Source organism: Lipophrys pholis (genome assembly GCF_963383615.2).
Source record: "Lipophrys pholis genome assembly, chromosome: 2".
In the NCBI taxonomy this organism is placed as follows: Eukaryota; Metazoa; Chordata; class Actinopteri; order Blenniiformes; family Blenniidae; genus Lipophrys; species Lipophrys pholis.
This window is the reverse complement of record NC_137636.1, coordinates 28,789,267-28,801,687: the sequence shown is the minus strand read 5'-3', so window position 1 is coordinate 28,801,687 and position 12,421 is coordinate 28,789,267. Positions and strand designations below refer to the sequence as shown.

The 12,421-nt window shown below is 42.4% G+C and overlaps 1 protein-coding gene across 1 annotated transcript in view; it reads left to right on the top strand.

The window, feature by feature from the left end:
* Positions 1–12,421, top strand: part of cd276 (CD276 molecule) — an 81,081-nt gene that overhangs the window by 48,070 nt on the left and 20,590 nt on the right. The window contains exons 5-6 of the mRNA XM_080458668.1: positions 2,557–2,694; positions 8,393–8,434. Coding sequence (XP_080314794.1) covers positions 2,557–2,694; positions 8,393–8,434 — 180 coding nt within the window. The remainder of the gene's footprint in view (positions 1–2,556; positions 2,695–8,392; positions 8,435–12,421) is intronic.

Sequence of the window (12,421 nt, the reverse complement as noted above, 5' to 3'; positions counted from 1 at the left end):
TTACAGTTAAAAAAGATTATACTGACCTTTCAATGACATTAAAATAATTACATAAATCGCAATATGCATTTACATTAGTTTCACTTGTAGCAACATTATTAACTTTTGAGAAATGTAGTAACTTTAATGTCAGTGCTATTCAATAATGTCGCCAAATTTAGCCATTATGGCAAGAGTAGGGTTATAATTTAAAGACTTCAGGGTATCTCTAAAGTCATTGTGAACATCTTGGATGTTATGTCCAGTAATCCTGTCCGAGATCTCTCTTATTGTTTTCACATCGGCGCTTATTTCAGTATCATCAGGTCGTAGAAAAGAATTGTTTTTTGAGGAGGACACGGGTCTACTTGCACATGGACTCGGAGCATTTGCAGAGCTCGGACTGAGGACAGTCGTGGGCCAAGAAAAAAAATATGTGTGACAGTTTGTCTGTGTTAAAAGCAAAGTCGACGTCACCACCTGCTGTTAGATCCTGACTAATCCTGTTTTCTGTGTTCGGGATTACGTATAAGTAAACGATAAAGTTTCTGCTGTTGTGGAATTAGCCTTAACACATCCATTACTTCCAACTTAAAGACTGAGATCTTACTGTAACTACATTTTTAAGTCTTTTATCTCAACTCTTGCATAACTGGATGATTGTGTGCACTCACCCTACCTCAGTGCACATGAGGTCTTTCGGCTGCTCCTTTGTGGGGTTTCTAAATGTAATGCATGTTTTATTTTCGCACAAGTTGTATTCCAGGTGCACTTCTGATTAAACCTGAGGAGTTATCTGAGCAGTAGGTTAAAGGTTCTGCTCAGGGACGCACAATAGTGACCTGTCACCAGTGGAATTCAAACCAGCAAAAAGCTTGATTCCCAACCATTTGGCCACTTCTGCCGAGGCCACTCTCATATGCATATGGATATAGTACTGTCCCGTGATAGTATCCACAAAACATACAAAAAAAACCTCTTACAAAACTGCGATTTTGCTGGTCAACAGGGTGCTTGCTGTGTGTTGCCTCAAGATAGTAATGGACCACCAGTTGAACACCTTAATTTAAGAAGATATCGCTTCAGCCACATGCAGGTGCCTTTGCTATTTCGACTGTGTGGACGCTAAATGGGGAAATGACTGTGGTTCACACCTAGAAAAGACACTTGCACTTGGCATCCTTGAAATTGAGCATTTCCAATACCATGCACATGTTTCAAAGCATCAGATGGGCTGGATCTGCATCTGAAAATGGGAGATACCTCTTTTTGCCCTCCATCTTGGCTGGATGGTATAATAGCCTGTCTGCCTGTCTTCACAGCCGATGCCAAGTCCTTACAGATGCTTCATCATAGCATCTCTCCAATGCCAGTTATTTTTCAGTCTTGTTTTTTTTTTTTTTTTTTTATAACTGCCTAGAGCAGGCACTCTCTGAAGGAGGCCTGTTTGTGCTGGAGCCAGGCTTACAGCTATTTAGTGCCTCCGCTGTTTTCCTTCCCTCTCCCTCTGTTCAGTTTGAATACCCCTGGGAAATTTGACCATGTCTGATTCCTTTTTTCTTTTTTTTTGTGGTCCTGCTGACCGGTATTTATTTCTCCCAACCAGTTTGCCAGGATACTGTCACTAGCGTTGATGGCTAATTGTCTACAAAGTGATTTTAGTGTAGCGTAGCCTCAGCGTTGTGTTCACACTGAGGGGTTAGAAAACCACACAGGGCTGTAATGAATATTTGTAGACAAGTAGAGTAAAACCTTCCTTTTTATTGGTGTGATTGAGAAACCGACACATATTTTAAGGGTGAAAGTTGATATATTCTAGATTAAGGAATAAAATACGACACCAGCTGTGAATGTTTTCATGTTCTGCTATCCTTAATGAAAAAAAAAAGGCATCCTTTTGTATTTAATAGGACTAGACCTGCATTTTGTGAATGTAGCTGATGTACTTTTATATCTCAAAAGTCAAATTAGCCATTCAGATTAATAATGGTTTTAAAGATACTTAAAAATGATGGGATATTAAAGCTAAAGCGTCATAACTTGCCACATCTGAGCAATGTGTAGCAGAAGGCAGGGGGTGGGATAGATAGTGCCAACATCCTCTGAAACCCGTGCCAATGCTGTTTTGAGTGAAACGACAACACAGTCTTGTGCGACGGGTAAGCCTTCTGCCATCTGGACTCAATTGAAAGACTCAAGTGTCTTAATTGGACACTAGAAGAGAAGCGCTTGCTCTGTTCACATCAAGGTTCACATTCATTTCTAAATTTCTGTGACAGTCACACCGTTTCTGAAAGTGGGAACCTGACACGGCCTGGATGTGACAGTGCTGACGACAATGGCAATAATCATCATCAGTGTCATCATGTTGTGCTTTAGTAGTTCCGTTGTTGAGATAATTTGCAGTTTTTATGACAAGTAGCCCGAACAGCAAAACTGTCAAATGGCAGAATAATGGTGATGGATACAGCGGTGACACTTGCACTCTTATTTTAGCTCTGCGAGAGTGAATAATGAGGTTCTTCCCCCCCTCCCCCCCCACCCTCTGTCTTTTTCTCTCTGCCCTTTCTGCTTCAGGTCAGAACATCGCGTTCCCCCCGGTGGCTCTGTGGGTAACTGTTGGCCTGGCCGTGTGTCTGCTGGTGCTGCTTGTTGCCCTGGCTGCTGTCTGCCGCAGGAAGATCAAGGAGAGCTGTGAGGAGGCCAGGAGGGAAGGTAAGGGGAATGGAGCGGAGAGGGGCCACAGAGGGGACAGAGGTGACTTTACACATTCAGCACCAGTGTATATTCTCACAATTCATTGGTGATGACTCTTTCGAAATCCCGCGAAAACGTCCGCAAGATTAGATTAAGGCATGTTTTAAGGATGTCTTGTCTCCGTTCTGAAGATTGATCTTACAGATATGACAAGTTGCGCCAAACGTGCACCAAAAAGCAATGCAATGATTTAAATTTTATTTTATTTTTTTCTGGGACTGTTTTGGCTCGCTGCACACACAGTTTAGGGGACTTGCTGAATAATAGATGTTAACTTGAAGCTTTCTTTCAGCCTGTCCTGGGGCTTTCATTAAAATGCAGGACGATTCCTTGAACCCCTCACATCGTGGACCAGTTGATGATATGCATAACTGCGACGTATTGCCAAGATCACGTGTAAGGCACAATGAGAGCAAGAGAGATAGAGAAGAGCAATGATGAGATGTTAACTGCTCAAGGAACTTTGAGAATCCGGAGGGAGTTCTGCTTAATGCGTATAGGCAGGATCTCGCGTTGGTGCGACACATATCTTCGGCAGGGAGGAACATCATTACTCGGGTCCAGTAATTAGCGTTGCGGAATAGCTGAGGATCGCCGCAAGTGCAAAGAGAAAAAGTTCTGAAATGAGATAGATAGTGCAAAGCCACCAGCTCTGTAATGAGATCCGCTCAGAGTGGAGGAGACATTTAAATAAAGGTCAGCCAGTGTCTGCACCAGGGCCCAGAGGTTTAAAAATAAATATGGAAGTGACACAAACTCAGAGGAAAGAGTAAATAGCTCTATGGAACATATGGAATCAAATCAAATGGAAAGGGAGAATATAATGCAGTTCCTCCCACGGGAAAAGAGCTCCCAGGGTCGTGAGGGCCTTTTCTTCAGTGGGCTGGACGAGGAGCTGCTCGTGTCGCCTGTGGCCATTACATTGAAGGCGGGATTGATTATGTGGTCATCTCACTGTCCGCCTTATTGAAATGTTAAATCCTATTTTTTCCCCCCACCCCTGCCAGCAATGCTTCTGGACTTTTTTTGGGCGCTTTCTGAGCACGAACCCGGCGAGATGGGGAAATGCTGACTTATTCACATATCATGCCGATTTTTACACTGCCGATTAAGTCGTGCTGTATGAATACAGATGTGGAGGGTCTTAAAATAGGATGGCTATGCACACATACAGAGCTGTTCAGAGGGCGGGAAGCAGGGAAGTGCAACCTAATTGTGGTTGTCTTATCTTTTAATGGTGTTCCCAAGTATAGCCAGATTGAAGTTGACTCTCACTCCACTGTGTCTCAGAAGCAAGAGGGGAAGGGTCAGTAAAAGTAGAGGGAGTGAGTAAGTCATTTTTCTTCCCTGTCATAATGTATGTGGAGCACCAGAATGTGTATCATAACAGAGTAGAGCAGCTTGTGGTATTGCGGTCAGGAAAGCTCAAGTCCGGGGACAGCCATGTATCTCAGCACCACTATAGCTCTGTTCTGCCTAATATCATATTTTTCCTTTCATCTCTCTCGCTGGCCTTCTTTGTATAACGCTTTGAATCTTATGTATGTTTCTGACGACCGACCCAGAGCCAATTCGCCGTCTCTCCAAAGCTCATTTTACATTCACATAAGCATGTGATTTAATCAAACGGACTCTGGGCTTCATATGTGAGTGACACGGAATGTATTTCCCCTGTGTGTAACATGAAAATCACAAGGGAAGCAGTGTCTCCCCTGTGAGGTTTTACCCACAGCAGTGTACATGTTTCACAGGGGTTAACCCACAGGTTTACCCCGGGCCAACGGCTATCATTGATCGGCTTTAAGCACCCGTGACGCACATACTGCTGCTCAGATATGACTCAAGTACCAGATTCACAAGATTTTTTAAAGTAAAAGCAATCAAGACAGTATTAAAACCTTTAAAAAAAATAAATACATTTTCTAAAAATGTGCATCTAAAAAAAATTGGTTTAGTCAGTTATTTCTACACAAAAACATTTATTCACTTTTAGAAATATTGACAATTATGGATCCGGTTGGAAAAATAGAAAATATTTAAACAGTAAAAGATACCATAATATTTGGAAGTAATGCATTGTAAAATGTCATGATTCATAAGATAAAATGATGAAGAATAAATGCTTAAAATATTTTAGTTTATGTGTAACAATTCTAGAATATGAACAATTTCAGTGTCTGAGGGGAAAAACTGAAATTTCCACTGTAGTCTACATGAGATGCACCTTTATACTTTCCATGTACTGAAATAGAAATTACAAACATGAAAACAACATAAAGCACACACTTCTTGGAAAATGTATTTGTTTGGTTTTATTGAAGGAACCGTTTTGACTGCAGAGACGAATTAGAAGCAATTGTGCTTAATTTACTGTTTAAACGACCTGGATCGCCTAATCTGTGATTGCTTTTTTAAAACCACCCATCAGTCATATTTCAACAGTCATGGCATCAACAAGTCTCACAGTCTGAAGTCTGTTATGACATACTCAGGATGTGCAGAAACTCAGTGAAAGAGGTCAGGGTGGTTTTGAGTGGGAAATTGCGCGGGGGGTGGGGGACACCACACGGGACATTTAAAAAGCTTCAGGCTGAGCTGGAACATTGTGGACAGGTAGTTTCTGCTTCTATCATGTACGGCACACAAAACTTATGTAACAAAACTTATACAGCACTGAATCTTTCTGGGATTCTACAAAAACAAGATGGTGCAGTCCATGTCTCACTAATTGGTAACATTTTCAATGATTTTCAGTCTGGAAACTGTCAGAATATTTGAAGCACAAGAACCAAAGAACAAACTTGAGGAGAGGTATTCATTAATGTTGGTGTAAATTGTGGAGGAAAATGCCACAATGGACATGCAAACCACTAAACCAAGAAAGGCAAGATACATTTTGTCAGGACTATACCACAGAGCTCTTTGGAGCAGCAGTGCATTCTTGTGTTTATGGTAATTAAATTATCTACATAAGGAATAGTGCATTGTGCCTTCTGTAATGTTGATGTGAGTTCTGTCATGTTGCTGCCTTCGGTCCTGGATGCATGGATTCATTAAAGGAATGATGAAATGTGAAGATTACAGGAAAATTCATAGCCTAATGCATTACTTAGCATAGGAAAACTATGTATAGTCTGATATTTCATGCTTATCACCCCTGACAGGACTTGGCATGTGTCTCCCCCAGTAACATGAGCTTATCACTTCCAACAAAAACACACGGTAATATGGAATAGCTGCCAGATATTAGAAGTTTCATCTTCGAAAAAAAGGAGCAGAAGTATCACTTGCACACTTTTTGACAATCCCACCACCATAAAATGTGAGTAAATCCGGACGTTCTAGTCATAAGAGGGTAAAACTATTATGTCTGAACACTGGATTAAAGCATCTGGTTGAAAAACAATAGACAGGCCAGTCTTCTTCTAAAGTGAAATCGCTTGCTGTAGAAATCTTCTTGAAGTAGATGTTGATGTTGGTGTGCTTTCAGGTTTGTTATTCCAAATAGCAGTGCTCTTTCTCATGCTCCTTATGGACACCAGCTGCAATTCCTCCTTTTCTTTCCATTACGTGTGTGTCTGTCGTTCCCACCAGCAGCATTTCAGAATCATTTTCTGTACTTTGTTGTTTTTAGTCATTGCTCCCTTGGATTTTTGTTCCTGTAGATTCTGCTCTTTGGCCACCAGGTATAACATATTTAGGCCTCTCAATCGATAGCAATCTTTTAATTTGGTTAATTGCACATTATTTGTGAATTAATCACCACTGATAGCACTATTTTTCCATATTTAACATCCTGTCACTTTGATTCATGAAGCATGGAAACGATTCAGCCTTTTGCTATTTGTATATTTTGTATGTTTATATTGTGACGATGACACATTTACAATATACTATGCTGTCCTTCTTAAAAGTCGTGAAAATCAGGATTACATTATCCCAAACGTATAGATGTTTGACGTATGTTTTTTAACTGGAGCATTAAAACAAGGTCGAAAAAGAAACAACTTTATATTTATTGTTTTTAAGTGAGGGTTTTCCATCAAGTATTCTGTTTTTAAATTGATATTTAAAAGAAGAATAAGCAACCTAAACCAGATGAAGCACAAAACAGACTGATGTCCTGATGCGTTACAAAGAAGAAGCTGCTGCTGTTTCTAGGGTGCAGGAATGAATTAATTAGGCCACTAATCAGTGGATTTATAGTGCTTTTGGTTTACTAAGCGGGGCTGTTTTCTTTCACTGATATTTGAATCACTCCTGGTGTCACGGCAGCACTAGAAAGCATCCAGCAGCACAGAGAAACGATCCGGGATGATGGAGAACTGTAATGTCCTTTATGCGTCTTGTCCATAGCCACCGTTTTCTTACCCCCACACATTTGAAATCCAGCCGTTGAGGGGCATAAAATTGCTCCTCTCAATGTACGAGGGAGGCAGTTCTCACTCCCTTCACTGTGGATGTCCTCGCCTTCACCCTGACTCTGAGGTGCCTCAAATGAGCCTTGCTCTCCTATCAAAGCCCTGTCCCCGGAGGTATTTCCTCCGCTGCCACAGTGCTCGGGCTGGCTGGTCAATTTGGAGGTATTGAATGAAATGGTGAATGTGAGCGGCCGCACACACCTGTGCTAATTTTACTCTGCCATTCGGATGATGTGAAGCAGCGGCATGTATTGCTCTTTTTGAATGTGCTTTTGAAGAATTCTCCCCTCTGAAGTGGCCACATTGTTAACAGGTCATCTGTATTCTTGACAGTTCAAAGTTGCCAGCATCGCCGGCTGTTGACATTAGCCTGCAGAGACACTAAAGCCCCTCTTAATGTGAAGCTGAGGGAACAAAGCCATATCCTGGGCCCAGCTAATTATAATGTGTCACAGTCATATGCAGACATACAAAGGACATAATACAGTCAGATACCATTCCCCCATACATTATAACGTAGAGGAAAGAGACTAGGAAATGTGGCGAGTGCAGATTTATATGCCTACACAGACAGCTTGAATCAGGAAGCTCAGCACGTTCTGCTGCTGTAATAATAAGGATTTTTGCTTAATTTCCCCTGAGGATTACAGTCTCTGCTGTCAAAGTCTAAGCAAATCGGGCAAACGTGCGGGAATATAAACATATGAATTGTGTTGCCTTGACATTTAATTTTCCTCAATTATCAGTTTAATCTCATGTATCAGATGCTAAATGGTGGATCTCGAGCCCGATTGTGATGAGAACGGTGTCACGGAATAAATTTCCACCGCTCGAATTCTCAGTCCAGGGCTATTTTTAGCCCACAGGGGTGTGCGCGCACATGCATGCTTTGTGTATATGTAAGTGTGACAGCCATCACTGAGTTGCCTCCCTAACTCTGTTGACAGTGGGTTTTCAGAGAGCCCGCAGCTAAAGCCTAATGTGATTACTGTCTTTGTGAAAGGGCTGGATGAGAGGTTAAAGGGTGGATATGACTCTCTGCGTATATGTGTGTATGTGTGTGTCTGTTTGTACCATTGTGAAGAGCTTCATCGTCATATAGCGCTCTCGTCACAGCTTGTCCTTTGAGTTGCGAGGGATCAGCTCACCATAGGCTTGCGATGAAGTGACTACGTTGTGCGGCTCCCTTTTGTGCTGCGACTCCCACTGATAATGGCTCCTCTGTCTCTCCACAGCTGAAGAGGCCAAGGAGCTGGAGGAAGAGGAGTCAAAGACAGGTCAGTCGATCCACCTGGTCAAGTCTCAAGCCTGTCATGTGGTCAGGGGACAGCTGCACTTTCAAGTCCCCCTTTTATAAACTTTCTCATTCTGAAATGATGTTCAGAGATTTAAATATGTTTTAAACTTCAGCATTTAGCCCTATGATCACGCATGGCTGAAAATACTGTGATAATCAAAAAAAATAGCAAGTTGTCCTGTTTCCAATGCGCAGGATTACCCAAATACGGCTGTATGCGGAGAGATCAGTTCTTCACAAATGCAACATCTTAGAGACTCGCTGAAGAAGTGTAGGCAATTCTGATATATAGATTTCTCTTTGCACTGCATAGATTTTAAGTCGTCAGATCGACAAAGGTTTCAAAAATCCCGACAGTTTCAAAAGAAACGCAAGTGGCGGAGTGGTAGCCACACACCGGAACAATTGTGAAGTTTGTTTACTGTTTGTGAACATTGAAGCACGAGCACGTGTGAGACCAGCTCGGAGCACCGAATCCATTCAAGGCAGAAGCCCAGTGGCACAACCCGTGCGTGTGCATGCGTGTGTGTGCATGTGTGTGAGCATTGGAAGCACAGAGAGAGATGGATGCACTAAATTAGGGCTGCCAACAAGCTGTTTTACATTATACATGCCCCCAAAGCTATAGCGATAAAACTAAAGCCTATCTTGTCTGTGAATTTAATGATAAGTTCCTCAAATGCCAACAATCTTGTTGCTTTTAACAAGACAGTGGAAGTTTTTTCCTCCAATAAGTCTCAGTAGAAATATATATGTTGTCAGTAAAATTACTTTTGATGTTATGAGCATAAATATAGAAAACATGCGTCCTTCATGCTTTTCTCAAAGCCACTAATATTCGAAAGGGGTTTCAACTCATACAGCAACGTCACCCGTCGGAGGGTTGCCAATGTTATAGAACTTGTGTTTGGTAAAGAAATCAGTGTTATAATTTGAATAATTAAAAAAAAGACAAGGAATGATCAAAACCAGAGTTTTAGAGATACAGTATTAGACGATCGGCACCAAGTAAGTAAACTATACTTGAACGCTGACATATAATGACAGGCATGAAGTGAAAACAGAAAACAGTCTGTTGCGTTTTGGCAGTACGTTAAACAACAATGGTGCTCGGCGCCACTGAAAACACAACTTTTTGAAAACTGCTTCCAAGGTGTAAGTTTTCAAAAACACTCCGACTCCACCTCGATTGCCGTGTAAAGCGGGGGAAAACGCAACTTTTGAAAATGATCCGCCTTCGTGAAAACGCTCATGTGAAAGGCAGCTACTGCGCTTGCGTCTCGAAGGCAAATAGAGCTTCTGCTCATGCGCAACTAGATGGACAATATCAATATTGGCGGCCTTCAGCGTGGCATGACTCCAGATGCATATTCTCCTGGGACATCGAACATTGTTTTCAAAATAAATAAATACCAAATATTTCTGAAATAAAAACACAAAAATTGTGAATTTTCACTTGGAAGGTTTTTGTGTAAACAGGCCCTGAAGATATTGGATTGGCTTCTGGTTTCCACTATAGTCATAGCACAAACATTGTCAGGGTTGCACAAAATTTACTCTGTAAAGTGACAATTTAAAGAGCTTTAAAACGGCATCCTACAGCTTTGTACAATTAAAAGTAAAATATTTGTTTCTGGGAAATAAAGCAAACTTCTCCTCAACATCTGCAGTGAAAAGAACACTACGGATAAATTGACCAAATCAACTTTAATAGAACTTTTCTTTAACTGAATGTCATGTTGGACTGAGTGAATCAGATGATGACAGAATTGTATCATTTGCAATCAGCTACAGTCGCTAGTAGCAGGTTGAGTTGGTTGGAGCTTGTGACGAATGAACGCGTTAACTGTTTATTACTCCCACTGACAGAAGGTGGGGAAAAACAAAAAGAGAGAGATAAGCATCACAGATTTAACTCAGTGAATAATTTTATTTCGTTTTTGTTCCCTCCTGTTAACTTATTCACTGAATAAAGACTTTAATGCAGGGTTCAGTTTTTGTAAGGGTCTGTGGAGTTCCAGGTTTGCTCAGTTTTCACAACTTGCCTTTCAAGACTTGCAGTGAACCAGGCAGAATGCTGCTATGTGTGCTTCTTTGCTGTGATGAGGGTTATGTGATATTCTGCTTAGTATGAATATGACCTTATGAGGCCTGAATTAATTTTGCCATTAGCAAGCAGAGCAAGCTTCTTCTGCCTGCCTAGCCTCGGTGGCTACCCCTCACAGTCGCGAGCGGTTCTCCCTCAAGCGTTAATGTCATTAGAGTTATTCATTTGACTCCTTCTTTATTCTGATTGAATTATTTAGCCTTTCTGTGAACGCCAAAGTTAATACCATGTGATTTTAATAAGCTGAGAGGTGAAGGGGAGTCTCTGAGTGAAGGGGGACAATGGCTTTTATTCTCTGCTGCCTCTCTCATGAATGTTTCAGAGAGATCTGTGCTGCCAGGAGCAGGGTCAGCCATCCCACAACTCGCGAGACGTAATAGCTCAGCTTTAGCTAAAGGGACCGGGCGAGAGGAAAATATAGCCGGGAGAGTGTAGTCATGCCTGCACCCTAGTGACGAGGCAACAACTTGCAGCCGCGCTTGCTTCCCCTTCCCTTTTGCTTCCTCCGTGCACCTGGTTGATCCAAACGGACGTCGCGGGCCATGAGATGGTGAAGTCAAGCTAATGGCTCAGTCTTCTGAGATCCCTCTCTAAGCAATCCAGACAGGCAGCTTTGTTTTGCCATCTGGCTCCAATTGCGCTGACAAAGGCAGAGGTTCCTGCTTGAGACAAAGGAGCCGAAATGAGCCCCACTTTAATAAACTCAGGATGATGGGGAGCCACGTTTGTGTGTTATCCTAATGAGCTGTCCAAAGGGGAGCGCGCCTCCCTTTTCAAAGCCAGCCTGATTGGAACAATAACCAATGATAACTAGGGACCTGGGCTCATTCATTTGCGGTGGGGTAGGATCCCTTTGTTGCTTGTACAGCAGTGGCAAATGATGTTTAACAAACAGTGCAGTTCCAATTCAGGATGTGTTTGCAGATGCTGAATCCAACAGCGGCACACGGGCACATGCAAAGAGACACCCACGGCACGAAGAAAGACGCTTGTTTGTGTACAGTGATGCCCATTGACATGCAGAGATGTGTAGCGCTATAGTTCCTCCTGGCTTCCTCTCCCACTTCCTTCCTTAAATGCTTTCAGTAATGAGTATGATGTGCTGTTTTTGGGGGGGGGGGGGGGGGGGGGGGGGTGCAGTCATGCAGTCATGCAAGTGTAGCGTCTGCTGTCAGAAACTGGCTTCAGTTTCTGTGCTGTAGCCTCTGTCTCCCTAAAGCTGGACTCTAAGGAGTCGGGCCTTAGCAACGAGGCCCTGGAAGAGCTCACTCGTCAGTGACCCAGTTCTTTCACACAAAGAATTGTTGGAAAAGAACAATTTGGCACGCCTTCTGAAATGAGAGCGCCGGATGTGAAAAATGGTTTTATTAACCCCTCTTAACTGAGGTAAGGTCCCGTGAAGGTGGAAGGTTTGAGGATATCAGGCCTTGTCAAGCTGACGGACAGAAACAAGTCCCACCCTCTGCCATACTCAGACTCCTTTGCACCAAGACCACAACTAAAAGGTGGTCGACCTCAGCTGAAATCATTAAAAAGCCAGGAGCCTATCTCCCTAAATGTTGTGCTGATTTTAAGAAACGAGCTTGCCGAGGCTCAGAGAAGGTGACTCTCAAGCAGACAGGCTGAAACAAGGACAGCTGTACCCGAGTCAAAGTCACCTCTGTGCTTATTATATTCCCTCTCCATCTTGTCTGTGGAGTTACACAGCAATGAAAGTAAGACACTTGAATGGAGGAGGAACAGAATATTCACAGTGTTTCACATGGGAATCAAAGACTAGCATCTTAAGTGGATGAATCAAATTGTTTAAAGATTCCTGTTGGGATTGTATATGTGTATTCGTTGAAATTGTTTTGGGTT